At 45.9% G+C, this 27510-nt stretch overlaps 1 protein-coding gene across 1 annotated transcript in view; it reads right to left on the bottom strand.

The window, feature by feature from the left end:
* LOC309556399 (uncharacterized protein) overlaps positions 1-25686 on the bottom strand; it is a gene marked incomplete at both ends in the record, with an annotated part of 31615 nt that extends 5929 nt beyond the window's left edge. The window contains 5 exon segments of the mRNA XM_082258863.1: positions 735-808; positions 13027-14668; positions 14670-14673; positions 15186-18438; positions 25629-25686. Coding sequence (XP_082114989.1) covers positions 735-808; positions 13027-14668; positions 14670-14673; positions 15186-18438; positions 25629-25686 — 5031 coding nt within the window.
* Positions 25687-27510: the final 1824 nt, after the last annotated feature.

Raw genomic sequence — 27510 nt, 5'->3', positions numbered from 1 at the left:
TAACACTGCACATCACCCTGAACACACCATCCCCACCGTGAAACATGGTGGTGGCAGCATCATGGTGTGGAGATGCTTTTCTTCAGCAGGGACAGGGAAGCTGGTCAGAGTTGATGGGAAGATGGATGGAGCCAAATACAGGGCAATCTTAGAAGAAAACCTGTTAGAGTCTGCAAAAGACTTGAGACTGGGGCGGAGGTTCACCTTCCAGCAGGACAACGACCCGAAACATCCAGCCAGAGCTACAATGGAATGGTTTACATCAAAGCATATTCATGTGTTAGAATGGCCCAGTCACAGTCCAGACCTAAATCCCATTGAGAATCTGTAGCAAGACTTGAAAATTGCTGTTCACAGACGCTGCTCTCCATCCAATCTGACAGAGCTTGAGATATTCTGCAAAGAAGAATGGGGAGAAATGTCCTCTCTAGATGTGCAAAGCTGGTAGAGACATCCCCAAAAAGACTTGCAGCTGTAATTGCAGGGAAAGGGGGTTCTACAAAGTATTGACTCCGGGGGGTGAATACAAATGCAGCCACACTTTTCACAGATTTATTTGTATCATTTATCATTTTCCTTCCACTTCACAATTATGGCCACTTTGTGTCGGTCTATCACATAAAATCCCAATAAAATACATTTACGTTTTTGGTTGTAACATGGGAAAATGTGGAAAATTTCAAGGGGTGTGAATACTTTTTCAAGGCACTGCATGTCATTGTACAGGACATTACCTTTGCTACAAGAAGTCCCACTATGGAGTCTTTGGACGACGTGCTCCGCACTTTGACTTGAAGGATGGACCATGCTGCAAAACATAAAATAAAACATAAAATAAAAATAAATACATTTAAAAAAAATTACATTTTGTGTTTTAGGCATTTGTTTTCTTTTTTTCCCCAGAAAGAAAAACTCAGAAAGTAAAACACGTGAAAATGTACAAAATGTTCTACAGTATAGGGCCCCATTCACACTTGTGATTGGTCATACAGCGTCCAGGGCAGATCATATGCAGGTAATCGCTGCATGGCCAATTACATGCAAACGACTAGAGAGCTTTCTGTCTGCAGCTGATTATTTTCTGTATATATTTTTTATTATTTTGAAAAATATTTTTACCATGCTGCCTTGTATTTTTGTTATATTCTTAGAGACAGGGCTGCTGTTAGAAATTGCGGGGCCCCGTACAGACTACCTGGCAGGGCCCCCCCCCCCAAGAAAATATTAAAGATATATTTAGCTAAAATTACAACAAAATCACTATTAGCAGACACAAATATAACATAACTCGCATTATTCCTGCTAAATCTAAAAAAAAAAAAACGATGTTAAATAAAAAAGAAGATGAGATGAGAAAAATATCCAGGCTGGGCAGTTGGAGCTCAGTGATCAGAGAGACAGAGAGAGAGAAACAAAGTTACAAATAAACTCCTGAGCAGAGATAAGTGCCGGGAGGGAGGGGGGCCCACACAGGGAGAGGGATTAGTGAGGGATCCCTGATAGCAGGGAGAGGGACAGATCAGATTCAGGTGCTGGAGGAAGATTTCTGTATTTGTTGTCCATCACTAATCCCCCTCTCTGTGTGGACCCCCCTGTGTGCTCAGGCCCCCTACAAGAGGGCTGGTGGTCCCCCCTATCAGCGGCCCTGCTTAGAGATATATTGGTTTCTCCCAAAAGGGGTGCTTTCTGAAGAAGCGATGAAACGCGTTGAACTATTACTCCATTTTGGGAACTTGATACATGCACCAAGTTATCAAAACATCAATTTTTAGCTTGTAAACAACAAGTGTCAAAGATAGGCCTGGTCTTAAAGTGGTAAATCTGGCAGATGTGGGTGAGTGGCCCCCAAATGTCCACTGTTCATGTTGGGATTGTACACCTGCACCAACACACCTTTTAAATTAGGACCTGCAGATGTGTTCATGCAGCCACATAGTGTACCATAGGCCGCCTGCACACAACTCCAGGTGGCTCCAGCGACATAAACAATTCACTGATTCATTCTGTACGGGCCACATGGTCCATGTGAATGACCCCCAAGACCTCATTCACACATAGAGCTTCAATTATTACCTTAATACAATTTTACATTTTCGGTGTAGCAAAATATTGCTTCAATATTTTCTGTGGGGGGGGGGCGGGGTCAGTACGGGGCCCCCGCAATTTCTGTCGGCAGCCCTGACTCGGCCAATGCACTCTGTTCTCTGTACAGGGCTATCTTGCCTAGGATCCTCCAAACTAGCAGCTAGATGGAGAGAGGTTGGGCCCAAACTTGGGTAAAGTGTCTAGAAGAGGGATGTCCAACCCCGCTCTCAGCAGAGCGCTGCAACAAAGAGAGCAGAGACAGAGTTGCAGAGTTGCATGTGAGCAGAGTGGTCCTGAGAGCCGATTTTAGGGACAAAACCAAAGGCGTAGACTTGATGCCTGAGCAGTGACCCCGCCGGAGGAAGCCAGGAGGCTTGGTGTCATTTTATTTCCTTTACGTTTGAAATGATGGTGGAAACCACTGTGAAGGCAACTGTTTTTTTTGGGAACTGTACTTTCTCTTTAAATTAAAGAGGCCAACAAGCCTGAAACTGTATTCCTTGGCTGGGCTCATTGGGAGACGCTATATTTGAGTGAAACCCCATGAATATCACAAAACACACTATATTACCAAAAGTATTGGGACGCCGGCCTTTACACGCACATGAACTTTAATGGCATCCCAGTCTTAGTCTGTAGGGTTCAATATTGAGTTGGCCCACCCTTTGCAGCTATAACAGCTTCAACTCTACTGGGAAGGCCGTCCACAAGGTTTAGGAGTGTGTCTATGGGAATGTTTCACCATTCTTCCAGAAGTGCATTTTTGAGGTCAGGCACTGATGTTCAACAAGAAGGCCTGGCTCTGTTCTAGATCTCCCCAAATGTGTTCTGTCGGGTTGAGGTCAGGACTCTGTGCAGGCCAGTCAAGTTCCTCCACCCCAAACTCCCTCTTCCATGTCTTTATGGACCTTGCTTTGTGCACTGGTGTGCAGTCATGTTGGAACAGGAAAGGGCCATCCCCAAACTGTTCCCACCAAGTTGGGAGCAGAGAAAAGAAACACGGAGCGCCTCTAAGTGCAGTCTGCTTTAAACAGTGATTACACATACAATGTAACAACTCACATGAGGCTCAGTCTGTCTCCCCGCTGTATGTGTGTGGCTTCCACCCGTATTCCACCTTTGGAAACTGGACTTACTACCAACTGCCGCCACCATTGTTTGAGCCTATAACCCCTGTACCTCATATGAGTTGTTACATTGTATGTGTAATCGTTGATTAAAGCAGACTGCACTTAGAGGCGCTCCGTGTTTCTTTTCTCTCATCCCTTTCACAGAGCCCTGACTTTTCCTGTTTTGCGTAGCTTGCCCTCTGCTGCGGACTGCCTCTTCTTCCTCGATGGACTTCCATATTCTCACAGTATGTTCTATACATAGTTGCACCACTGTCATCTAGAGTTATGACAATTTATAATATGCTCGTCACACTGATCTCTAGTAACCATCCTGAGCGCCAGCCTACCCACTGTTTGTTACAAAGTTGGGAGCATGAAATTGCCCAAAATGTCTTGGTATGCTGACGCCCTAATAGATCCCTTCACTGGAACTAAGGGGCCAAGCCCTACCTCTGAAAAACAACCCCCACACCATAATCCCCCCTCCACCAAATGATTTGGACCAGTGCACAAAGCAAGGTCCATAAAGACATGGATGAGCGAGTTTGGGGTGCAGGAACTTGACTGGCCTGCACAGAGTCCTGACCTCTACCTGAGGTCCTTGGGATAAATTAGAGCAGAGACTGCGAGCCAGGTCTTCTCGTCCAACATCAGTGCCTGACCTCATGAAAAATTCCCATAGACACTCCTAAACCTTGTGGACAGTCTTCCCAGAAGAGTTGAAGCTGTTATAGCTGCAAAGGGTGGGCCAACTCAATATTGAACCCTATGGACTAAGACTGGGATGCCATTAAAGTTCATGTGTGTGTAAAGGCCGTCGTCCCAATACTTTTGGCGATATTGTGTATTTCTTGTATTTTTTTATTGAATTTGTTTTGTTTGTAGTCCCAATGATGGGGTCCTTTTGTACTCTTTGAGCCGGTTCACACTGGGGCGACACGACTCCTTACTACTTCGGGAGGCGACTTGTCAGTCCCATGCACCACAACTTCGGAGCGACTTGCAGGGACTTCACATAATGGAAGTCTATGCAAGTCGCTCCGAGGTCGCCCCAAAGTAGTACAGGACCCTTTTTTCTAAGTCGGAGCGACTTGTGTCGCTCCTATTAGAACGGCTCCTGTAGCGGTCAATGGACTGCGAGGGAGCGCGACTTGTCAGGCTGACCAATTCGCCTGACAAGTCGTGCTAATGTGAACCGACTCTTAACCACTTAAGCCCCGGAAGATTTTACCCCCATTCCGACCAGGGGGTATTTTGCGATTCGGCACTGCGTGACTTTAACGGAGAATTGCGCGGTCGTGCGACGCTGTACCTAAACGAATTTGGCGTCCTTTTTTTCCCACAAACAGAGCTTTCTTTTGGCGGTATTTGATCACCTGTGCGATTTTTTGATCACGCGCTATAAACAAAAAAAGAGCGTCCATTTTGCAAAAATAGCAATATTTTTCCCTTTTTTTTATATGAAATTCCCCCCAAAAAAAATGTAAAAATCAAAATTTTTTAAAATTTTCGGCCAATTTGTTTTATGCTACCTATGTTTGGTAAAAAAAATTGCAAAAAGCGTATTTTGATTGGTTTGCGCAAAAGTTATTGTGTTTACTAACTAAGGGAAAGATTTTTGTCATTTTTGTTGTTTTTTTTTTTAACGCGTAATGGCGGCGATCTGCGATTTTTTTTGCGGTACTGCGACATTGCGGCGGACAGATCGGACCCTTGACTGACATTTTTGACACTTTTGGGGTTACCAGTGACATTTCTACAGTAATCAGTGCTATATATATGCACTGTTACTGTAAAAATACACTGGTAGTGAAGGGGTTAACTTTATTTGAGAGGGAGGGGCTGTGTGTGTCCCTAGGGGCGTGATTCTAACTGTGATTGGCTGGGGCTTCAGCTGTATGCAGACTGATCAACGGATCTACATACTAGATCCAGATGATCAGCTCTCATACAGCGAGGAGAATGACAGGCAGCTTGTTTACACAAGCTGCCTGACATTCTCCCTCTCCCCCGCCGATCGCAGAGTGGCCGGCGGACATCGGGTCCGCCGGTCACACGCGCGGGGGGGTCCGTGACCACTCGGGAGCGGGAGCGCGCCTCCGGGGGCGCGCGCTCGCTCCCTAGACCCTCACAAGCTAGTGACGTAGCCCTACGTCACTTTGCCTGTGAGGGGCTGACGCCGACGTAGATAGTCGTGCGGCGGTCGGCAAGTGGTTAAACATGTTGGCGTTTCCTGAAAAACTCACAAATAATAAATTGTTTCTGAACTTGTGAAACTTTGTTTTACGTTCATCTTCTTTTCTTTTTTTTTTTTTCAAGCTTTAAAGTTTTACTGCTGTGCCTAAACATACTTTTATTGTTGTGTCCTCTCTCTTTGTACATTGCAGAAATAACTCCCCACCCCCTCCCGAGGTGTAAAAGAGAAAATGAAGGTCATCCTTTAGAAAGGAGTTCCTGCAGAAAGGTCATCGGTCCCTACAACCTCCACCTTCCTAGCGCCCCCCACCCGTAATGTATGCAAGAAAAACCCTCCTCCAGAAAAAAATACTTTTCTACGTCTCGATAAGCAAAATAGAATTTAGTTCAGCTGTAGCCAACCATGCCGGGACTTTCACCAAACTATTATTCTTGTAGAACTGAAGCTGGTCATACATGTGACAGTACGATAGTACATCCTAAATTTAGATAAAGTTCAATAGAAAATGTTTGGGGTCATGGGCGTCCGCAGAACTTTTTTCAGGGGGGGGGGGGCATAATTTTAAGGTCACCCATGCTCTGCCCCTTTTCAACAATGTCATGAAGGGGAGGGGCTTAGTCATTATACTTATTTTGAGTATATTCCCTTAAAGCATGTTGTACAGCACAGTGCTTTGCTGTGTAATTTGGCCCCTTCTATCACCTAAAATACCTGGCTGATCCTGCCTGGCTATACCCTCCCCTCTGTAAACTGACCACGGTATACCATGGCTGCTGAGCCCTGACACTGTGGTCAGTTTACGTGCCTCCACCATCCGCAGCCCTCCTGTCCTCCTCTGTCCTCTCCCCCCTCCCTCCCTGCCTGTCTGCTCCTGTGTCATTGCCCACCCCCCTCCTCTCCTGCTGCTGTAGTTTCATATCGTGTCTACAGTCTGTTTAATAATCCTGTATGCCCCGTGTCTGTTTTTCTTTATAAAAATAAGCCATTCTTTACAAGTATAGAGTGTCACTCGCCGCTCACGTGACCCGCCACCTCTCTCCTCCTCTCCTCTTCCCCTCCTCCTCCCCTCCCAACTGACATCAGTGAGGAATCCTTGGCCCCGCCTGCTGCAGGCAGCTGTCAGCCGGAGAGAGGAGAGAGCCGACGGGTCACGTGAGCGGCGCTCGGCCCTCTGAAAACTGGTAAAGAACAGCCTATTTTTTTTAAAACACAGACACACAGGCACACATGATTATTAAACAGAACAGACAGGATGGTATAAAGTGGCTTAACAACCACATAAAAGGGGAAGTTGAGATTCCAGGGGGGGGGGGCATTTGCCCCCCCTTGCCCCTACCTGCGGATGCCCATGTTTGGAGTCACTTGGGAACCAACAAACTCCTAGGCTTTGTATGTGTGTGGGTGTGAATCTCGCGCTGTCCTGAGAGACCTAGGTGTGAATACCCTTAAAGCGGTTGTAAACCTGCAAAAAAAAAAAACCTGCAAGACAAAGGCATAATGAGGTAGTATGCATGGCATACTAGCTCATTATGTATTACTTACCTTAGAACGAAGCCCTGACACGGACCCCCGGACATCGCTGTAGGAGCTGACATGATCCCTCGTCGTCTCTTCCGGGTTCGGCGGCTCCGGCGCTGTGAGTGGCCGGAGCCTCGATTATGTCACTCCTGCGCATGCGCGTGGGAGTCATTTTCCAGCAAGCTTCCGGCATGGAAAGCTGAAGGTCTGCCGGACCTTCAGAGCGCATGCGCCGCTCGCGTGAGCGGCTGCATGCATGCAAATATCTTCTAAACCGTGCCGGTTTAGGAGATATTAATTGTACCTACAGGTAAGCCGCATTATAGGCTTACCTGTAGTTAAAAGTGTCAAAAAGCACTATACTACCGATTTAATGCCGCTTGTACTTGTTACTGTTAACCACACAGTTAAAAGACATAAAAAATGGGGGGAAGTACCGCGCTTCAAGGGATATCTATAAGGTGTGCGTATATCTCTGTGGTCATAGATAGTGTAAAAAAATTAAATTATATTAACCACTTTACCACCGGAGGATTTTGCTGTCTTACATCTGGGCCACTTTTTGCGATTCGGCGCTGTGCGACTTTAACTGACAATTGCGCGGCCGTGCGACGCCGTACCCAAACAAAATTTACGTCCTTTTTTTCCCACAAACAGAGCTTTCTTTTGGTGGTATTTGATCACCTGTGCGATTTTTACTTTTTGCGCTATAAACAAAAAAAGAGCGTAAATTTTGAAAAAATAACAATATTTTTCAAATTTTTTTATATGAAATTCCCCCCCCAAAAAAATGTAAAAATCTAAATTTTTTTAAATTTTTGGCCAACTAACTAAGGGAAAGATTTCTGTCATTTTTGGTGTTTTTTTTTTTTAAAGAGTAATGGTGGCGATCTGCGATTTTTTTTTATTTTGCGGGACTGCGACATTGCGGCGGACAGATCGGACCCTTGACTGACATTTTTGACACTTTTGGGGGTACCAGTGACATTACTACAGTAATCAGTGCTATACATATGCACTGTTACTGTAAAAATGACACTGGCAGGGAAGGGGTTAATTTTATTGGAGCCGCAGGCATCACCCCGGGTACAACCCCTGAAAGCTGAGGCCACATATTTGCGTACGGTCGGTGTAAAGGGTGTAAAGGGGTTAAATATAAAACAAACCACTAAAACATCAGCAGTGTATAATTATGGAAGAGCCCTGGGGCCATCATAGAATTTTTTTTTATTACAGAATTCTGAGTTTGAAAGTCAGAATTCTGAGTTTGGGCCATGCTAACATTTATTAAACACAATTCTGAGATTAAAAGTCAGAATTCTGAGATTAAAATTCAGAATTCTGACTTTCAAATTCAGAACTTTTATTCTCACAAATTCTGACTTTCAAACTCAGAATTGTATTTAATACATTTTAGCATGGTCCAAAGTTGTAATCTCAGAATTCTGACTTTAAATCTCAGAGTTCTGTAAAAAAAGAAAAAACGTTATGATGGCCCCTGGGCTCTTCCATAGATTACAAGTTTGAGCTAAAATGCTAAAATTTAAATAAACACTATGGAAGAGCCCTGGGGCCATCATAAAAAAAAAATTGTATTGCAGAATTCTGAGTTTGAAAGTTCAGAAATTTGAGTTTACAAGTTTGGGCCAGGCTGACATTTATTAAACATAATTCTGAGATTAAAAGTTATAATTCTGAGATTCAAAGTCAGAACTTTTAATCTCAAACAATTTGACATTCAAACTCAGAATTGTGTATGGAAGAGCCCTGGGGCCATTATAACATTTTTATTTATTATTTTTTATTTTATATAGAATTCTTAGTTTAAAATTTTTTTTTTTTCAGAATTCTGAGATTAAAAGTCAGAATTCTGAGTTTCAAAATCAGAATTCTGAGATTACTATGGAAGAGCCCTGGGGCCATTATATAATGTTTTTATTACAGAATTCTGATTTTGAAAGTCAGAATTCTAAGTTTATAAGTTTGAGTCATGCTAACATTTATTAAACACAACTCTTAAATTAAAAGTCAGAATTCTGAGATTAAAAGTCAGAATTCAGAGTTTCAAAGTCAGAATTCTGAGATTCAAATTCAGAATTCTGAGTTTCAAACTCAGAACTTTTAATCTCAAAAATTCTGACTTTCAAACTCAGAATTGTGTTTTATACATTTTAACATGGCCCAAACTTGTAAACTCAGAATCTCGGAGACTCAGAAGACTCGGAATTCTGTAATAAATTTTTTTTATGATGGACCCAGGGCTCTTCCATAGTAATCTTAGAATTCTGATTTTGAAACCTTGAATCTCAGAATTCTTTTAATCTCAGAATACTGTAAAAAAAAAAAAAATATATATATATATATATATATTTTTTTTTTTTCAAACTAGGAATTCTATAAAAAAAATGTTAACATGGCCCCAGGGCTTTCCATATATAATATATATTGCTCCCAAACAATAATAATTGTCAATATAACAGTGATCAAAAATATTTAATAAATTCATACAAAGTGTCCAAATCCCCCAAAAATTAATGTATTAAACACTGAAATAATTCTAAACGTGTTGCTCCACCAAAATGTGCAAAAAAACACAAAACTTTCCAATGTGCAATTTCTCGCCTCCACCAGTGTGCTCTGGCCACTCACCTCATATTTTGACTCAGTTTCACCAGTGGGTAAAAATCAGCGGTTCCCCTCTGGGGATATTAACCCCTTGCCGACCGCCCATCGCGTATATACTATGGCAGTGTGGCTCTATTGCGTGAATCGACGTACCTGTATGTCGTTTGGTTCAATAGCCACTAGATAGCGCGATCGCACAGCCGGAGGTATAATTGTTTGTGAGTGTTTAATCTTTCTTTTTATCTGGAGCAATAACATTTTATAAATGGAGAGTGCTAGATTTTGCATTTTTATACCCGACACCCCCAGCGAGATCCAAGGCTCAGTGAGCTAGCAGGAAAGACTGGGAGACAGGGGAGGACTGGGGCAGGGGGGCAATTGCTGCCTAGGCCTCTCTGATGCCCCGTAAAAAGGCTGCACTGCTTTTGACACAGACGTGCCTAAAGGATTCCTGGTGAAGAGAAGAAAAAAGTCCCCATCGCTGACCTAATGAGTGTGGGATGAAGACAAGGACAGAGCGCAGGACTCCCCCCTAACATGGATGGTGTAAACTGTGTCTGAGCCAAGGCCGGTTCCATGCCCCACTGGAGATTCTCGTCCCCTGGCCAGCCCTGACCGAGCTGCCCCAGCTACACACTCAACCCCCCAGGTGGCCAAGTCAGGAACATGGATTTGGCCAGTGAGTAGAGAGTACCTGGAGCAGAGCTTCCGCCTGGAATGGGGGTCAGGAGAAGGCTAGGAAGAGGGAGAATGGAAAGAGGCACCATGGGCCTCCGGTTTGTACTTGCCCCCTGGGCTGAAAGTTGCCAGTCAGCCCCTGGTGGGAGATACAGAGTAGCAGCGCGCCAGACAGATCTCTTTAATATCCCCATAGGATATTAGGCTGATTTTAACCCACTGGTGAAACAGGGGTCAAAATATGAGGTGAGCAGCCAGAACACACTGGTGGAAGCGAGCACTAGCACATTGGTAAGTTGTTGTTTTTTTGCACATTTTGGTGGAGCAGCACTTTCAGAATTATTTCAGTGTTTGATACATGGATTTTTTATTGACATTTGGACACTTTGTATGAATATATTTAATATGTTTGATCTCTGTATCACAGGATTATCCATTATTATTGTTTGAGAGATCCAGGGAGAGCTGGGTGACTCACAGGCAACTTCACTGAGACCCCCCCCCCCACTTCTCGAACTTGCTGGAAACTTCCAGAAGAATGGGAGGGGAGGTAAGGTGGAGCTGCCTGAAGTATTCTGAGGGCCCTAAACCAATCTGCAACCTGGGTTGGCAGGGGGCAGGCTCCCTCAAATACTCTGGGTCAGCCCAGCTGGGGAGGAGTATGTTCAGGTGGAAGCTGGAGATGGAGTGTTAGATTGTTGTGACCTTAGAGGGAGCTCCCCAGTCTGGGGGGGGGGGGGAGTGACCATGAACCTGGGCTTGGGTGCAAACAGGACACTCTTCACGACACACAGAGGTGTCCTGGCCAGGAGGCACGGGAGCAAGGAGAGGACAGCAAGAGAACACTGCCAGGCAAGTCTCCAGGAGGAACAAGGAACAGCCAAGACCATGGACCTGGGCTTGGGTGCAGACAGTACCCTCTTCACGACACACAGAGGTGTCCTAGCCAGGAGGCACGGGAGCAAGGAGAGGACAGTGGGAGAACACTGCCAGGCAAGTCTCCAGGAGGAACAAGGAACAGCCAAGACCATGGACCTGGGCTTGGGTGCAGACAGTACCCTCTTCACGACACACAGAGGTGTCCTGGCCAGGAGGCACGGGAGCAAGGAGAGGACAGAGGGTGAACACTGCCAGGCAAGTCTCCAGGAGGAACAAGGAACAGCCAAGAGGACTGGGATGCACCCCTGAGAGGACTGGGATGGAGCAGTCTGGGATGGGTGCAGAGCCAGTCAGGAGGACTGTGGTGGCACAGGCAGGAGAAAGGGGCAGCTGCAGCCAAGAGAGCTATCAGGGCCTGAGGAGGTGGTGCTGGGAGCAGTAGCCACATGTAGGACAGCTAGACCCTTAGACTTTTATTCATGTTACACCATAGGGGTCCCTATGCGCAGAGGCCATTCGCCGAGATTCAGCTGTGACTGTGCTGGAACTGAAACTTGTGCTAGCTGGTCCTGGGAGTTGTTGTTCTGCAATCAATATTGTGCTGGAGTGTTTATGGTTCAAGTCCCTCATAAGTTTTGCTGATCAAATGGGCATCCTCTATCATCCCTTCCCCATCCAAGTTCCAAAGTTCCAATCCCCTAATAAAAAGACAAAAAAAAAAAAAAAAACAACACAGCTGCAAGGACTTTTTCTTGACTTTGAAGTGAGTAAAAAAATCGATGTGCCTGGCTGTGCCGGGTGGGGGGCGACCACATTCACCAGCGACCCCTATGGGGGTAGCACTACATGTGTAAAAAAGTTTTTCTTCTTTGGCAGTATTTTCGAGGCGCAATTTACACTACTTTTCAGTATCAGAACATTTCTTCATTACTTTGGAGTGGGGGGGGGATATTTGTGCCCAGAGGGGACATTTGAGGGGTAGAGGATTTGTTCTAGGTGGGGTGATTTTGGAAGAGAGAGGATTTGAACTGGGAGGGGGTATGGGGGGCAAATATTTCTGCTGGGAGGGGTGATTTGTACTTAGGGGGTAAGCATGCAGATTAGTGCTCAATTCTTTTTTTTCGGGGGGGGGGGGGGATTTTTGCTAACACATAATGCACATACATCTTGGGGGGGGGGGGGGGGAACGCAGTTTCGCATCTTTGCCTTGGGCTCTTAATGACCTTGTCCCGGCCCATACTGCTGCACTGAACAACATTTACATATTGATGCATGAGCACCATGCAATGTAGCAATAATCTGAACCCAGGAGGCCGGTTCATGACAGTCAGAGTTCAGAAGAACTGGGTTGAATGATGCTGGCTGTCATTCAGCACAAAACACTAAAGACATCTAGTGGCAGACGAGAAGTACTGCGTATGGGAGTCATAAGTGTCTGCATACAGCCATTGCCAGCAGCCTTTACAAATCAATGATAGGATGACTGATGCTGCGGATGTAATCACATACCTGACTGGCTGCATGAATCCAGGGTCGCTCATCCATATCTGCATATAACGTGCATGTAACTGCACTTGTACAGCAAAGACGTCTGTCAGCCTGTCATGTATGCAAACACCTATGGCCCCCAGTTGCAGAAATAAGCCGATTTCTGGTGGTGTACGCCCCTCTGCGCCCATGTGCATGAGCCCTAATGTTAAGTAATGCAGCTAAAAACTGTTTTATTAGTATTTACCAATGGCAGAGCAGAAGATCCAAAAAAAAGGAAAAAGTGAGAACTGTTCTCCATATTTAAAGCCTCTGATCAATTTGTTGATTTGCCTATAAACTAAGCCCTCCATTTAGTGCACAAACACACTATCACGTTTCACTTGGTTAGAAGCTTACTCATAGAGTAATGGAAGTGTTAAGTATTAATGTCAATGAACTTACCTGGTGTATAGGTATGAGGAGCTGTGGTAGTAGGGGGTTTGGTTGTTGTGGTTGTAGAGTTTGTCACTGGAGTTGTACGGAGGCTTGTAGTAGTACTTGTGGTGGTTTGGGTACCAGGCATTTTGGTTGTGGATGGTATACTGGTCACAGTATGTATAGTTGTTGTTGTTGAACTTGGTACTGGGCTTGTTGGGAGACTAGTAGTAGTAATTATGGTTGGGGATCGTGTACTCGTTACAGTACGTATAGTTGTTGTTGTTGAACTTGGTACTGGGCTTGTTGGGAGACTAGTAGTAGTAATTATGGTTGGGGATCGTGTACTCGTCACAGTAGGTATGGTGGTTGTTGTTGAACTTGGTACTGGGCTTGTTGGGAGACGAGTAGTAGTAATTATGGTGGTGGTTGGTGTACTGGTCACAGTAGGTATAGTTGTTGAGTTTGTTACTGGGCTTGTTGGGAGACTAGTAGTAGTAATTAAAGTGGTGGCTGGTGTACTGGTCACAGTAGGTATGGTTGTTGTTGTTGAGTTTGGTACTGGGCTTGTTGGGAGACTAGTAGTAGTAAATATGGTTGTTGATGGTGTACTGGTCACAGCAGGTTCGGTCGTTGAAGTTGTAGAGTTGGTCACTGGGACTGGGCTAGTTGGGAGAGTAGAAGTGGTAGTACTTGTGGTAGTGTTTGCTGCAGTATTTTCAGCTGGGGTTGTTGTCATATTGACAGCCAGAATTGTTGCATTTGTTGCAGTACTCGTTGCAGGTTGGTTGGTAGTGCTTGTTGTAGTTGATGTAATAGTTGTATCTTCTTTGGGAGTGGTTACATTTGTAATATTAGTTATGGTGTCAGACATTGTAGTCACTGAATTATTTGTTAGACTTATAGGGGTTGTTGTAGAGATAGTAGGTATAGTTGTTGTTGTTGAGTTTGGTACTGGACTTGTTGGGAGACTAGTAGAAATAATTATGGTGGTGGATGGTGTACTGGTCACAGTAGGTATAGTTGTTGTTGAGTTTGGTACTGGGCTTGTTGGGAGACTTGTAGTAGTAAATATGGTGGTAGATGGTGTACTGGTCACAGGGGGATTAATCATTGTAGTAGTAAAGTTAGTCACTGGGCTTGTTGGGAGATTAGTAGTACTTGTGGTGTTATAGTTATCAGGCACTGTGGTTGTTGATGGTGTACTGGTTGGTTCGGTCGTTGTAGTTGTAGAGTTGGTCACTGGGACTGGGGTAGTTGGGAGAGTAGAAGTGGTAGTACTTGTGGTAGTGTTTGTTGCAGTATTTTCAGCTGGGGTTGTTGTCATATTGACAGCCAGAATTGTTGCATTTGTTGCAGTACTCGTTGCAGGTTGGTTGGTAGTGCTTGTTGTAGCTGATGCAATAGTTGTATCTTCATTGGGAGTGGTTACATTTGTAATATTAGTTATGGTGTCAGACATTGTAGTCACTGAATTATTGGTTAGACTTGTAGGGGTTGTTGTAGAGATAGTAGGTATGGTTGTGGAAATGATTGTACTTATGATTGGAGTTTCCATTGTTGGGGGTTTGGTTGTGGTAAAAGTTTCAGGCGTGTTTGTAGAACTAGTTGCATTGGCTGGTACTGCACTGGAAATGATGGGTTCTTCTGTTACTTGAGTCCTGGTAGAATACTCTGTTGTTGGAATAAAAGATGAATGTAAACTTGTAGATGACTCCTCTTTAGGAATAGTAGATATATTTATACTTTCATTTATACCAGTGGGTGATGTTTCAGTAGCTGTAGAGAAATGCGCAGATGTTTCTAGCGTAGTAAAGCCAGTAGAGATGTTGGTTTCTGATGAGGTGATATTTAAGTCTTCCATGTTAGAAGTAGACATATAATCAGTTGTTCTGATGGTGTTAAACTGGGTTGTAGTGTTAACAAGGGAATCGGTTGTAGAACTGGGTATAGGTTCAGTTGTGGTGTATATAGATTGAGTTGTAGAGGTGGTAGTGAAGTCAGTTTTAGAACTGAGTGAGGAGTCATTTTTAGGAGTGGGTGTGACATCAGTTATGGTGGACAGGGTTTCAGCTGTAGTGTTTAGTATGAGCGTTGATGAAGAGGTTGATATGGATTGTATTGTAGAGCTGGCTATGGCATCAGTTGTAGAACTAGATAAAGGGTCAGTTGTGCTGGGTATGGACTGAGTTGTGGAGATAGGTGTGGGGTTAGTTGTAGGGATTGGTGTGAAGTCAGTTGTAGAGATGGGTGTGGGGTCAGTAGTAGAGATGGGTGTTGGGTCCGTTGTGGTGGGTGTGAAGTCAATTATAGGGGTTAATGTGGGGTCAGTTGTAGAGGAGGCTGTGGGGTCAGGTGTAGAGATGGGTGTGGGGTCAGTAGTAGAGATGGGTGTGGGGTCAGGTGTAGAGATGGGTGTGAGGTTAGCTGTAGATATGGCTGTATGGTCAGTTGTAGAGATGGGTGTGAGGTCAGGGATGGATGTGAGGTCAGGTGTAGAGGTGGGTGTGAGATCAGGTGTAGAGATAGGTGTAAGGTCAGTTGTAGAGATGGGTGTGTGGTCAGTTGTAGCAGTGGGTGTGGGGTCAGTTGTAGAGATGGCTGTGGAGTCCGTTTTGGCGATGGGTGTGGGGTCAGTTGTAGAGGTGGCTGTGGGTTCAGGTATAGAGATGGGTGTGGGGTCAGTAGAAGAGATGGGTGTGGGGTCAGTTGTAGCGATGGGTGTGGGGTCAGGTGTAGAGATGGGTGTGAGGTCAGGTGTAGAGATGGCTGTATGCTCAGTTGTAGAGATGGATGTGAGGTTAGGTGTAGAGATGAGTGTGGGGTCAATTATCAAGATGGTTGTGGGGTCAGTTGTAGAGGTCACTGTGGGGTCAGTTGTAGAGGTCACTGGGGAGTCAGTTGTAGAGGTCACTGGGGAGTCAGTTGTAGAGGTCGCTGTTGAGTCAGTTGTAGAGGTGGCTGTGGGGTTAGTTGTAGAGATAGTTGTGAAGTCAGTTTTGGAGATCGATGTGAGGTCAGTTGTAGCGATGGGTGTGGGGTCAGTTTTAGAGATGGGTGTGAGGTTCGGTGTAGAGATGGCTATATGGTCAGTTGTAGAGATGGGTGTGAGGTCAGGTGTAGAGATGGGTGTGGGGTCAGTTGTAGAGGTCGCTGTGGGGTCAGTTGTAGAGATGGGTGTGGGGTCAGTTGTAGAGATAGGTGTGGGGTCATTTGTAGAGATGGGTGTGGGGTTAGTTGAAGAGATGGATGCTGGGTCAGTTGTAGCGATGGGTGTGGGGTCAGTTGTAGAGGTGGCTGTGGGGTCAGTTGTAGAGATTAATGTGGGGTCAGTTGTAGAGATGGGTGTGGGGTCAGTTGTAGAGGTGGCTGTGGGTTCAGGTGTAGAGATGGGTGTGGGGTCAGTAGTAGAGATGGGTGTGGGGTCAATTGTAGAGATGTTTGTGGGGTCAGTTGTAGGGATGGGTGTGGGGTCAGATGTAGAGATGGGTGTGAGGTTAGGTGTAGAGATGGCTGTATGGTCAGTTGTAGAGATGGGTTTGAGGTCAGGTGTAGAGATGGGTGTGGGGTCAGTTGTAGAGATGGGTGTAGGGTCAGTTGTAGAGGTCACTGTGGGGTCAGTTGTAGAGATGGGTGTGGGGTCAGGTGTAGAGATGGGTGTGGGGTCAGTTGTAGCGATAGGTGTGGGGTCAGGTGTAGATATGGGTGTGAGGTTAGGTGTAGAGATGGCTGTATGCTCAGTTGTAGAGATGGGTGTGGGGTCAGTTGTAGAGGTCACTGTGGGGTCAGTTGTAGAGGTCACTGTGAAGTCAGTTGTAGAGGTCGCTGTGGAGTCAGTTGTAGAGTTCGCTGTGGAGTCAGTTGTAGAGATGGGTGGGGGGTCAGTTGTAGAGGTCACTGTGGGGTCAGTTGTAGAGGTCACTGTGGAGTCAGTTGTAGAGGTCGCTTTGGAGTCAGTTGTAGACATGGGTGTGGGGTTAGTTGTAGAGATAGCTGTGAAGTCAGCTTTGGAGATCGCTGTGAGGTCAGTTGTAGCGATGGGTGTGAGGTTAGGTGTAGAGATGGCTGTATGGTCAGTTGTAGAGATGGGTGTGAGGTCAGGTGTAGAGATGGGTGTGGGGTCAGTTGTAGAGGTCGCTGTGGGGTCAGTTGTAGTGATGGGTGTGGGGTCAGTTGTAGAGGTGGATGTGGGTTCAGGTGTAGAGATGGGTGTGGGGTCAGTTGTAGAGATGGGTGTGGGGTCAGTTGTAGAGGTCACTGTGGGGTCAGTTGTAGAGGTCACTGTGGGGTCAGTTGTAGAGGTGGCTGTGGGGTCAGTTGTAGAGATGGGTGTGGGGTCAGTTGTAGAGATGGGTGTGGGGTCAGTTGTAGAGATAGGTGTGGGGCCAGTTGTAGCGATGGGTGTGGGGTCAGTTGTAGAGGTGGCTGTGGGTTCAGGTGTAGAGATGGGTGTGGGGTCAGTTGTAGAGGTCACTGTGGGGTCAGTTGTAGAGATGGGTGTGTGGTCAGGTGTAGAGATTGGTGTGGGGTCAGTTGTAGAGATGGGTGTGGGGTTAGTTGAAGAGATGGATGCTGGGTCAGTTGTAGTGATGGGTGTTGGGTCAGTTGTAGAGGTGGCTGTGGGGTCAGTTGTAGAGATGGGTGTGGGGTCAGTTGTAGAGGTGGCTGTGGGTTCAGGTGTAGAGGTGTGTGTGAGTTCAGTTGTAGAGATGGGTGTGGGGTCAGTTGTAGAGATGGGTGTGGGGTCAGGTGTAGAGATGGCTGTAAAGTCAGTTGTAGAGATGGGTGTGAGATCAGTTGTAGAGATGGGTGTGAGATCAGTTGTAGAGATGGGTGTGAGATCAGGTGTAGATATGGGTGTGAGGTCAGGTGTAGAGATGGGTGTGAGATCAGGTGTAGATATGGGTGTGAGGTCAGGTATAGAGATGGGTGTGGGGTCAGGTGTAGAGATGGGTGTGGGGTCAGTTGTAGAGATGGGTGTGAGGTCAGTTGTAGTGATGAGTGTGGGGTCAGTTGTAGAGATGGGTGTGGGGTCAGATGTAGAGATGGGTGTGGGGTCAGTTGTAGTGATGAGTGTTGGGTCACTTGTAGAGATTGGCGTGAAGTCAATTACAGGGGTGAGTGCGGGATCATTGGTAGAGAAGGGTGCAGGGTCAGTTGTAGAGATTGGTGTGGGGTCGGTTGTAGAGATGGGTGTGAAGTCAATTACAGGGGTGAGTGCTGGGTCATTTGTAGAGAAGGGTGTTGGGTCAGTTGTAAAGGTAGGTATGGTTTCAATTGTAGAGTTAGGTATAGTTTCTGTTGTATTGATGGACATGGTTCCAATTCTATTGGAGGGTATAATTTCAGTTGTATCCATGGGTATTGTTTCAGTTGATATGGTATCTACTTCCATGGCCGATGTTGCAGCAGACGGGTTCTGAGTTGTTGAATAAGTGGCTGCAGAATTATTAAATCAAATCATTATCGACATCTTAGAAAAAAAGCCAGATTGTTTTATACCTATTGAATACCCTTTAGAGCCTAGAAGGTGGGAATGTTGACTCCATGGGTGGCCAGTTTGATAGGGACCCTCATATTTTTTTATATTAAGCAAACTAGCAAACTGGCCCTCCACGATACACATCCTAGATTCAACCTCCCCCACCTTCCTGGCACTAATATAATATATCCAGAAAAAAATATACATAAAAAGATAGAGGCATTACATACATAAAAATACATAATCCTTATAGAAAATGATATGCAGTACTACTCCCTTGGGAGCTGCTGGTTACGGATTCCCTTGGGTTACCCATAGCAACAACTTGACAATGTAGCATATTCAAAGTGCTTGGCTCAGAAAACAGTCCAGGGGTTTTGGTTTTTTGTTGTTTTATTTGAGAACTTGGATAGGAGAAGGGATGAGTGGGATACTCCAACTGTATAAACTATGCACAATTGCTGGGACTTCTACATAACGCTGAGTGCGGCAAGGCCGCTACTTCACCTTACCACTTTAGTGAAGAAGAAATACTGAACTGTACTGCAATGTGAATCACTCTTCAGGGTCCTTACTGGCACCCCCTTTGTCCCTATTCTTCAGGGTTCTACACGGCACCCCCTTTACTCTGACACTCTGTATGAGCTAGCCCTTTGATCCTCTGACTTCACTGGAGTGGTCCCCCTTCCTGGGCAGACCCTTTGGCAAGTCCCCTGGGACTCAAGGACTCTGTTTTTCCCGGAAGACCCTGCCAGCAGCTCCACTGTCAGCTCCATTGGATCTTCTGCAGCTCAGCTCCACACCTGGTTTACGAGACCGTCTGCCTAAGACCACTTTCCTCATACAGCAGGAGGAGAGACAAGCCTTCAGCCTCCTCCTGGGACTCCGTTTCCCATCAAGGACGGTCTGTCACATGTCCCCCCGGCTTTTATGAGCAATCCCAGTATGCACTGCAAGAGTGCCCTCCCACTGGGACTCCCACAAAAGCCAATGTGTCACTGGTCAGGTTTCCTCCACTGTCCAACAGGCTCCCCTATTGGATGCAGTGGGGACACTCCCTTAGACCCAGTGAATCACACCTGGGAACATGCAACAGGCAACCTAATAGATCAAGCTCCCCTGATAGGCAGATGGAGCATACAATGCTTTGAACCTAGCACCTAACTAGGAGGGTGCTACAGATACATATCTGCACACTTTATGTTCCACAAAACACGATATATATATATATATATACCGGTATATATGTGACACAACTCTTGTGGATGCATTTTGATAAATTCTTCCTCAGGGGACAGAGTGGGTATAGGAGGGATAAATGTTGTGGTCTCAGTCATATAACTAAAACTGCCTGCTATCAGTTTCTCCGGTGGAATCTGCCATCACCCAATGGAAGACCAGAGGGGACTCATAAAAAGTTTTATCTGAAGGGTCCCCAGAGACTTTCACTTGGTAAAGCCAGTACTATTTTTCTGGTGGCCCAAGGAAAAGATGCAATGGTATACAGCTATTTCAAAGTTCCCAGGATCGCGTTCCACATGTAGTACTCAAAATAGACCGCAATATCCCAGACACTGCTGGCGTTGTGCCCAGGAAGTAGATATATTAACTCATATTTTCTGGTTCTGTCCCAAACTACGCCCCTTCTGGGAAGATGTGACAGTCACTATTACACAACTGACATCCGTAGATAGGAGTGGGAACCCAGCAGCCTGCCTGCTCCACCTGATAGAGAGACTCAATGTGGAAATACAAGGCTTCTCTAAACTATATACTTGGTGAACACGGCCGAGGCTTGCATTCCAGTTTTGTGGAAGCAAATGCAATCTCCATCTAGGTCACTGTGGTATTCAAAAGACAATGACTTCCTTCATATGTTACGTAGTTACATAGTTAGTGAGGTTGAAAAAATACATCCGTCCATCCAGTTCAACCTATGATGTGTGTGTGTGTTTGCTGTTAACAGTACATTGTATACCCCTGTATATTGTACATTGTATACCCCTGTATGTCGTACATTGTATACCCCTGTATGTTGTACATTGTATACCCCCTGTATGTTGTACATTGTATACCCCCTGTATGTTGTACATTGTATACCCCTGTATGTTGTACATTGTATACCCCTGTATGTTGTACATTGTATACCCCTGTATGTTGTACATTGTATACCCCTGTATGTTGTACATTGTATACCCCCTGTATATTGTACATTGTATACCCCTGTATGTTGTACATTGTATACCCCTGTATGTCGTACATTGTATACCCCCTGTATGTTGTACATTGTATACCCCCTGTATGTTGTACATTGTATACCCCTGTATGTTGTACATTGTATACCCCTGTATGTTGTACATTGTATACCCCTGTATGTTGTACACTGTATACCCCTGTATGTTGTGGTCTTTAAGGTGCCCATCTAATCGTTTTTTTAAACTATCGATGCTCCCTGCTGAACGACTGCTTGTGGAAGAGAATTCCACATCCTTACCGCTCTTACAGTGAAGAACCCCTTACGCACTTTAAGGTTAAACCGCTTTTCCTCTAGTTTTAGTGAGTGGCCACGTGTCTTATTGTATTCCCTTTCTCTGAATAGTTTGTTCCTTATGCTAGGGTCGCCAGTACAATATTTGTACATTGATATCATATCCCCCCTCAATCGTCTCTTCTCCAGAGAGAAAAGGTTCAGTGCTTGTAGTCTTTCCTCATAGCTGATGTCCTCCATTCCCCTAATTATTTTTGTTGCCCTTCTCTGGACTCTTTCCAGTTCCAGCACATCCTTCCTGAGGACCGGTGCCCAGAACTGGACAGCATACTCCAGATGTGGCCAGACCAGAGTCTTGTAGAGCGGGAGAATAATCTCTTTATTTCTGGAGTGAATCCCCTTTTTATACATCCCAGTATTCTGTTGGCTTTGCTTGCAGCAGCTTGGCATTGCATGCCACTGCCAAGCCTGTTGTCTACTAGGAGCCCCAGGTCCTTTTCCATCCTAGACTCCCCCAGAGGTTCCCCCCCTAGTGAGTAGCTTGCTTTCTGGTTTCTGGCCCCCAAGTGCATTACTTTACATTTTTCAACATTAAATCTCATCTGCCATGTAGTTGCCCACCCCGTTATTTTGTTCAGGTCTTCTTGTAAGGTTTCCGCATCCTGCATAGAAGATATTGGCATGCTTAGTTAGTATCATCCGCAAATACTGAGATTGTACTAGATATCCCCTCCTCTAGATCATTTATGAATAAATTAAATATGGAAAACCTAATGGCTACTCTTCACAACACTGCGGGGGCATTTAGAGAAAGGTGGAGGTCCTGGACATACTTTACCTGCACTGATAAATATCTGAAGGTAATGTCTCAATCTGGCCCTCAACTATCTTAACACCTTGACGCTGACAGTACGCAGATATGCAACCTCACGGGACTGGGCAGCGCGATGCACTGTACTATCGATCAGGACCCGAAACTCCCGATTCCGTGTCACCTGATTGTTGTGATAGTCTTTAATTGGCTACCACAGTGATTAGTTACTTTGAAGTCCGCCCCTGTGTTTCTCTCCATGTGAATGGAGAGGAAAGATACATTGGATCTTTCTCTCTCCTTGCAGAGAGAAAACAAGTGTGTGTAAAATAAATAATAATAAATAAATAAATAAATATAAAATACATAGATCAAGGTTTGATCTAGGTCAGTGCCAGGATTAATGTTTGGGTCAAGTAAGGGTCAAAGATCAAAGTTGGGGTCAAAGGTCAGGGTCAAAGGCCATGGCCAGTATATTTTGGACAGGATTTAAGAAAAACAGAAACTTTTAAAATTAGTATCAATGTCAGTCAGTGTGTTTTAGGTAGGGATCGACCGATTATCGGCAAAGCCAATATATCAAGGGCCGATATGCACTTTTCCCGATATATCGGAATCAACCCCGGATGTTACCGATATTGCTGATATTTTGGGAAAGTGCTTGTATCAGAATTATGCCTGCAGCTAGAGGCATTACCCCGGTAACGGCGTCCATAGCCAACGGTCGGCTGTCTTGTAATGACAACCAATGCAACTAAAAAGCCGCTTGGCTGTCATTACAAGGAGCGGGAGGGGACTTCCCCCCTCCTGTCGGGTCTCCCGTCCCACCGGGAGACCCCGGCAACCAGCCTGCCCGGCCGCCGAAGACCCGATCAAAGCTGCATTCAGCTCTGATCGGGTCTCTATGCAAAAACCTGGACGTGATGTCATGAGTGATATCACTTCCGGGTACTTGGCGCCAGATTTTAAAAAATGACGGCATTCAAAACAGCCAAACTTGGCGTTTTGAATGTTTTTAAGTGCAGAGGAGGGGTTTGGGGTCTTTTAGATCCCCAGATCCCTCCACAAAAGTACCTGTCAAAAAAAAAATTGAAATGTACAAAAATATCGGCCAATATCGGCCGAAAACCGATATGCATTGGCCAAAATAACGGTATCGGCAACGAAAAACCCATATCGGTCGGACACTAGTTTTAGGTAGGGGGAAAAAAAAAGCAAAATGCCTACTGTTGTTTCTGAGCTGTACTACGGGTACAAACAACAAGTAGCATACACATACAGTCAGGGCCGCTGATAGGGGGGGACCACCAGCCCTCTTGTAGGGGGCCCGAGCACACAGGGGGGCTCACACAGAGAGGGGGATTAGTGATGGACAATAAATACAGAAATCTTCCTCCAGCACCTGAATCTGATCTGTCCCTCTCCCTGCTATCAGCTTTTATCTGCTGAGAAAGAGACAGTCGTCCCTCACCAATCCCCATCCCTTGTGTGCCCCCCCCCCCCAGCACTTATCTCTGCTCAGGAGTTTATTTGTAAATTGTAACTTTGTTTCTCTCTCTCTGCCCAGCCTGTATATTTTTCTCATCTCATCTTCTTTTTTATTTAACATAGTTTTTTTTTTTTTTAGATTTAGCAGGAATTATGCGAACTATGTTATATTTGTGTCTGATAAGGGTCCATTCACACTAGCGCGACTTGTCAGGCGACTTGGACGCCTGACAAGTCGCGGTCGGTCGCTCGCCATTGAATAGTACAGGACCCGTTCTAATAGGAGTGACACAAGTCGCTCCGACTTAGAAAAAGGGTCCTGTACTACTTTGGGGCGACCTGGAGGCGACTCGCATTGACTTCAATTATATGAAGTCCCTGCAAGTCGCGCCGAGGTCGCGGTGCACGCGACTTCACAGGTCGCCCCAGCAAGTCGTGTCGCGCCAGTCTGAATGGGCGCTAATAGTGATTTTGTTGTAATTTTAGCTAAATATATCTTTAATATTTTCTTGGGGGGGCCCTGCCAGGTAGTCTGTACGGGGCCCCGCGATTTCTAACAGCAGCCCTGCATACAGTATGTGGTATCACTGGGAGCGGGAGATTTTTTATTTATTTTGGTTGTTCTTTAGTGGTAGGTTATGGTAGTCACAAGAAATATATAGATGAATTTTTAAAAAAATATATATTTTTTTAAATCTTTTTGGCCAACTTTCCTTTGATAATAAAAACAAAATCAGGAGATATCCATGATCATTTGCCTCCAAATGAAAGCCCAATATGTCCTGGAAAAAAAAAAAAACATGGCATAATCCATCTAGAGGCACAGAGTAAGCACCTGATTGTGTGCATATGTATCTGTTGTATCCAATCTGGAGATATCCCCAGAGAATGACCCCTGCCTCCTTTTCCTCACCCCCTCTCCTCCCCGCTGAGAGGCTGAGCCGGGTACCGGTCCAGGCATGTGGGTGAATCCCGACTCCATGGTCGTGATGACGCCTAAGCCTGGACTGGCTCTGTGACGTCAGCAGACAGCGGACTTCAGCCCGCTCTCTACTGAAAATGGGTCTCAGGAGTGCAAAACGTACTACACTCCTGTGATCCACAGGAGAAGTACAGCCAGGGCTTTTTTTTTAGTGGAAACGCGGGGGAACGCAGTGCCAGCACCTCCAGAACTGAATGTATGTAATGGCAAGGGGTGCTGGGGTTTGCTGGAGGGTCTATTGATGCTGACTAATAGGAAATCTATTGCTGCAGAGGATGGGGGTCTATTGTTGCTGGGGAGGTTTTCTGTTGCTCATAGGGATTTATTGTTGCTAGGGTGGGTCTTTTGCTGCTGGTGGGTCAATTGTTGCTGGGAAGGATTTATTGTTGAGGGAGGGGTCTTTGTTGCTGGCTGCTGGAGGGTCTATTGATGCTGGTTACAGGGGAATCTAGTGTTGCTGGAGGGGATCTATTTGCTGCTGGAGGGGATCTATTTGCGCAGAGGGTCTATTGTTGCTGGGGAAGTCTGTTGTTGCTGCTGGTGCGGTATTTATTTATTTATTTATTTCAGGTACTTATATAGCGCTGTCAATTTACTCAGCGCTTTTACATATACATTGCACATTCACATCAGTCCCTGCCCTCAAGGAGCTTACAATCTAAGGTCCCTAACACATAGTAAGGCCAATTTTATACAGGATCCAATTAACCTACCAGCATGTCTTTGGAGTGTGGGAGGAAACCGGAGTATCCGGAGGAAACTCACGCAGGCACAGGGAGAACATGCAAACTCCAGGCAGGTAGTGTCGTGGTTGGGATTCGAACCAGCGACCCTCTTGCTGCTGGGTGAAAGTGCTGACCACTACACCACTGTGCTGCCCACAGTTGCAGGGAATGTTGCAGGGAATCAATCATTGCTGGGAGGGATCTACTGTTGAGGGAGGGGCCTAATGCTGCTGGCTGCTGGAGGGTCTATTGATGCTTGATGTTGGAAGTCCATTGTTGCAGGGGTGGATCTATTGTCACTGGGGTGTCCATTGTTTCTAGATCTATCATATTGCCTTTCTTGTTATCGTTAATTCTCTAAAAGGGGTGGTACTGGGAGGTGGGTAGGAGGTGAAACCAAGGAACGGTGCTCAGGGGTGGGTAGGGGATGGAGTTAAGGGGTGACTCAGAAGGGAGGAGTTCCTGCACCTATTCTCTGAGGAAAAAAGCCCTGAGTACAGCCAAATGAGCTTTGGCTGTACTTCTTACACATTAGGTACACCCCACAATAATGGTATCCTCAGAATTTTCTTACAGTGCTGCCACTATTGTAACATTTATTATTTTCAATGAATCACATGACCTTTACCCTCTGAGTATTTAATCCCCCTTACCAGATGCCATCAGGAGGATGAAGGTTGTCAAGTAGAGGCCTCCCATTCGATGGTCCATGTCTGGAGGGTCTCCTGCATTGAAGGGTCTGATCTCCACTGTCCGTCTTCTCTTCTGTCCAGTGTGCATGGAGCAGGAAACACCTCTGCCTCACCTTTTCATTTCATACATATTTGTGTCTCGTTGGAATTCTATAAAGTTTACAGCACGGCATGTATAAACATTGAGGCAAACATTAACTAGTAGCTAAGGGGGAATATGATACCTGACATGGACAACCTGCACTGTGAAGATCACTCAGTAGTCCTTTATGTCAGTTTTGGCATGGCGGGTAGGTCAACAGTTTTATTAGGTGCTGCCAGGGGCGTAACTACAGGGGTTGCAGGGGTTGCAATTGCAACCGGGCCCCATGCTCCAGTCGGCCCCATGCTCCAGGGGGCCTGTGCGGCTCCACTGTACACCTGGATAGGATGGGCAGCGGGGGCAGCATGTAGAGCATGCAGCTACAGGAGGAAAAAGGAGGAGATTGGTTCCGTATGCTTCCCCCGCCACTCCTCCTATCCAGTTCACTTGTGTTCTGCTGTCTCTGGGCCCCTGTGCGCTCCCCTGGTCCCCCCCCCCCCTACTGTGCTGCCCCCACCACTCCTCCTATCCAGTTCACTTGTGTTCTGCTGTCTCTGGGCTCCTGTGTGCTCCCCTGGTCCCCCCTCCTTACTGTGCTGACCCCCCCCCCGACTGTGCTCCCTCCCCTCTCCTGCCGGCTGCTGCAGGGGATGTCACAATAGAGAACCAGGAAGGGGTCGGTAAATATGTAATTTACCAACTCCTTCCTTTTCTGAATGGACAGAGTCATAGTCAGTCACATTGTAAGAAGATAAAATAAAATGATAAAAAATAATACAATTAAAATACCCCCAAAAAAAAACTACTGACCCCAGTGGGTGACTTCCAGAATCACAAAGGTCACACTTGCGACTGGGCCCTGGCATTCCACCACCATGGGGAGGCCCCAAGATGGCAGGAAGGGGGCCCACTGCAGAACTTGTGAAAGGGTCCCATTGTGGGATCGTAATAAAGGGCCCCGCAAGGAGAGTAAACGGCCCCAGGATCAGTGGGAAGAGCCCCAGGCTTAAAGGGAAGGGCCCTGGCCAGAGGTCCGGGGGGACCTTCATGGTTTCTTTCCCCGGGGCCCTGAAGGTTCTAGTTACGCCTCTGGGTGCAGCAATCCAACAATGGCAGTCTAGGTATTCTCCTATAATGCTGCCAATATTGCAAAATGTACAATTTTAAATGAATCCCATGACCTTTATTCCACAACTATTTAATCCCCTTACCAGACGCCAACAGGAGGATGAAGATTGTCCAGTAGAGTCATCCCATGTGGTGACCCATGTCTAAAGGGGCTCCAGCGGTGAAAGGCTCAATCCCCACCATCCATCCTCTCTTCTCTCCAAGGTTCACAGAACAGGAAAATCCCCTTTATTTCATACATAGATGTTTATGCTCGGTGCCCGTCACTGAAATGCTATACCATTCACAGCTCTACGTGTATAAAGACGGACGCAAACATTAAATGGTAGCTAGCCGGGAATATGATACCCAACAAACTGTAAAAGCAAACATTGAATAGTAGTTAAAAAGTAATATGATGCCTAACAAATAGTACAATGGACAACCTGTGCCATGAAGGTCACTCAGTAGTCACATACTTTAATTTTGGCATGGTGGGGAGGTCAACTGATTTTTTAACCACTTAAGCCCCGGAGGATTTGGCTGCTCAATGACCAGGCCCTATTTTGCGATTCGGCACTGCGTAAATTTAATGGACAATTGTGCGGTCGTGCGATGCTGCACCCAAATGAAATTGACGTCCTTTTTTCCCCA

This window comes from Pelophylax lessonae (assembly GCF_965119305.1).
Source record: "Pelophylax lessonae genome assembly, chromosome: 5".
NCBI lineage: Eukaryota > Metazoa > Chordata > Amphibia > Anura > Ranidae > Pelophylax > Pelophylax lessonae.
The sequence above is the reverse complement of the archived record's forward strand: the minus strand, read 5'-3'. Positions and strand labels throughout refer to the sequence as shown.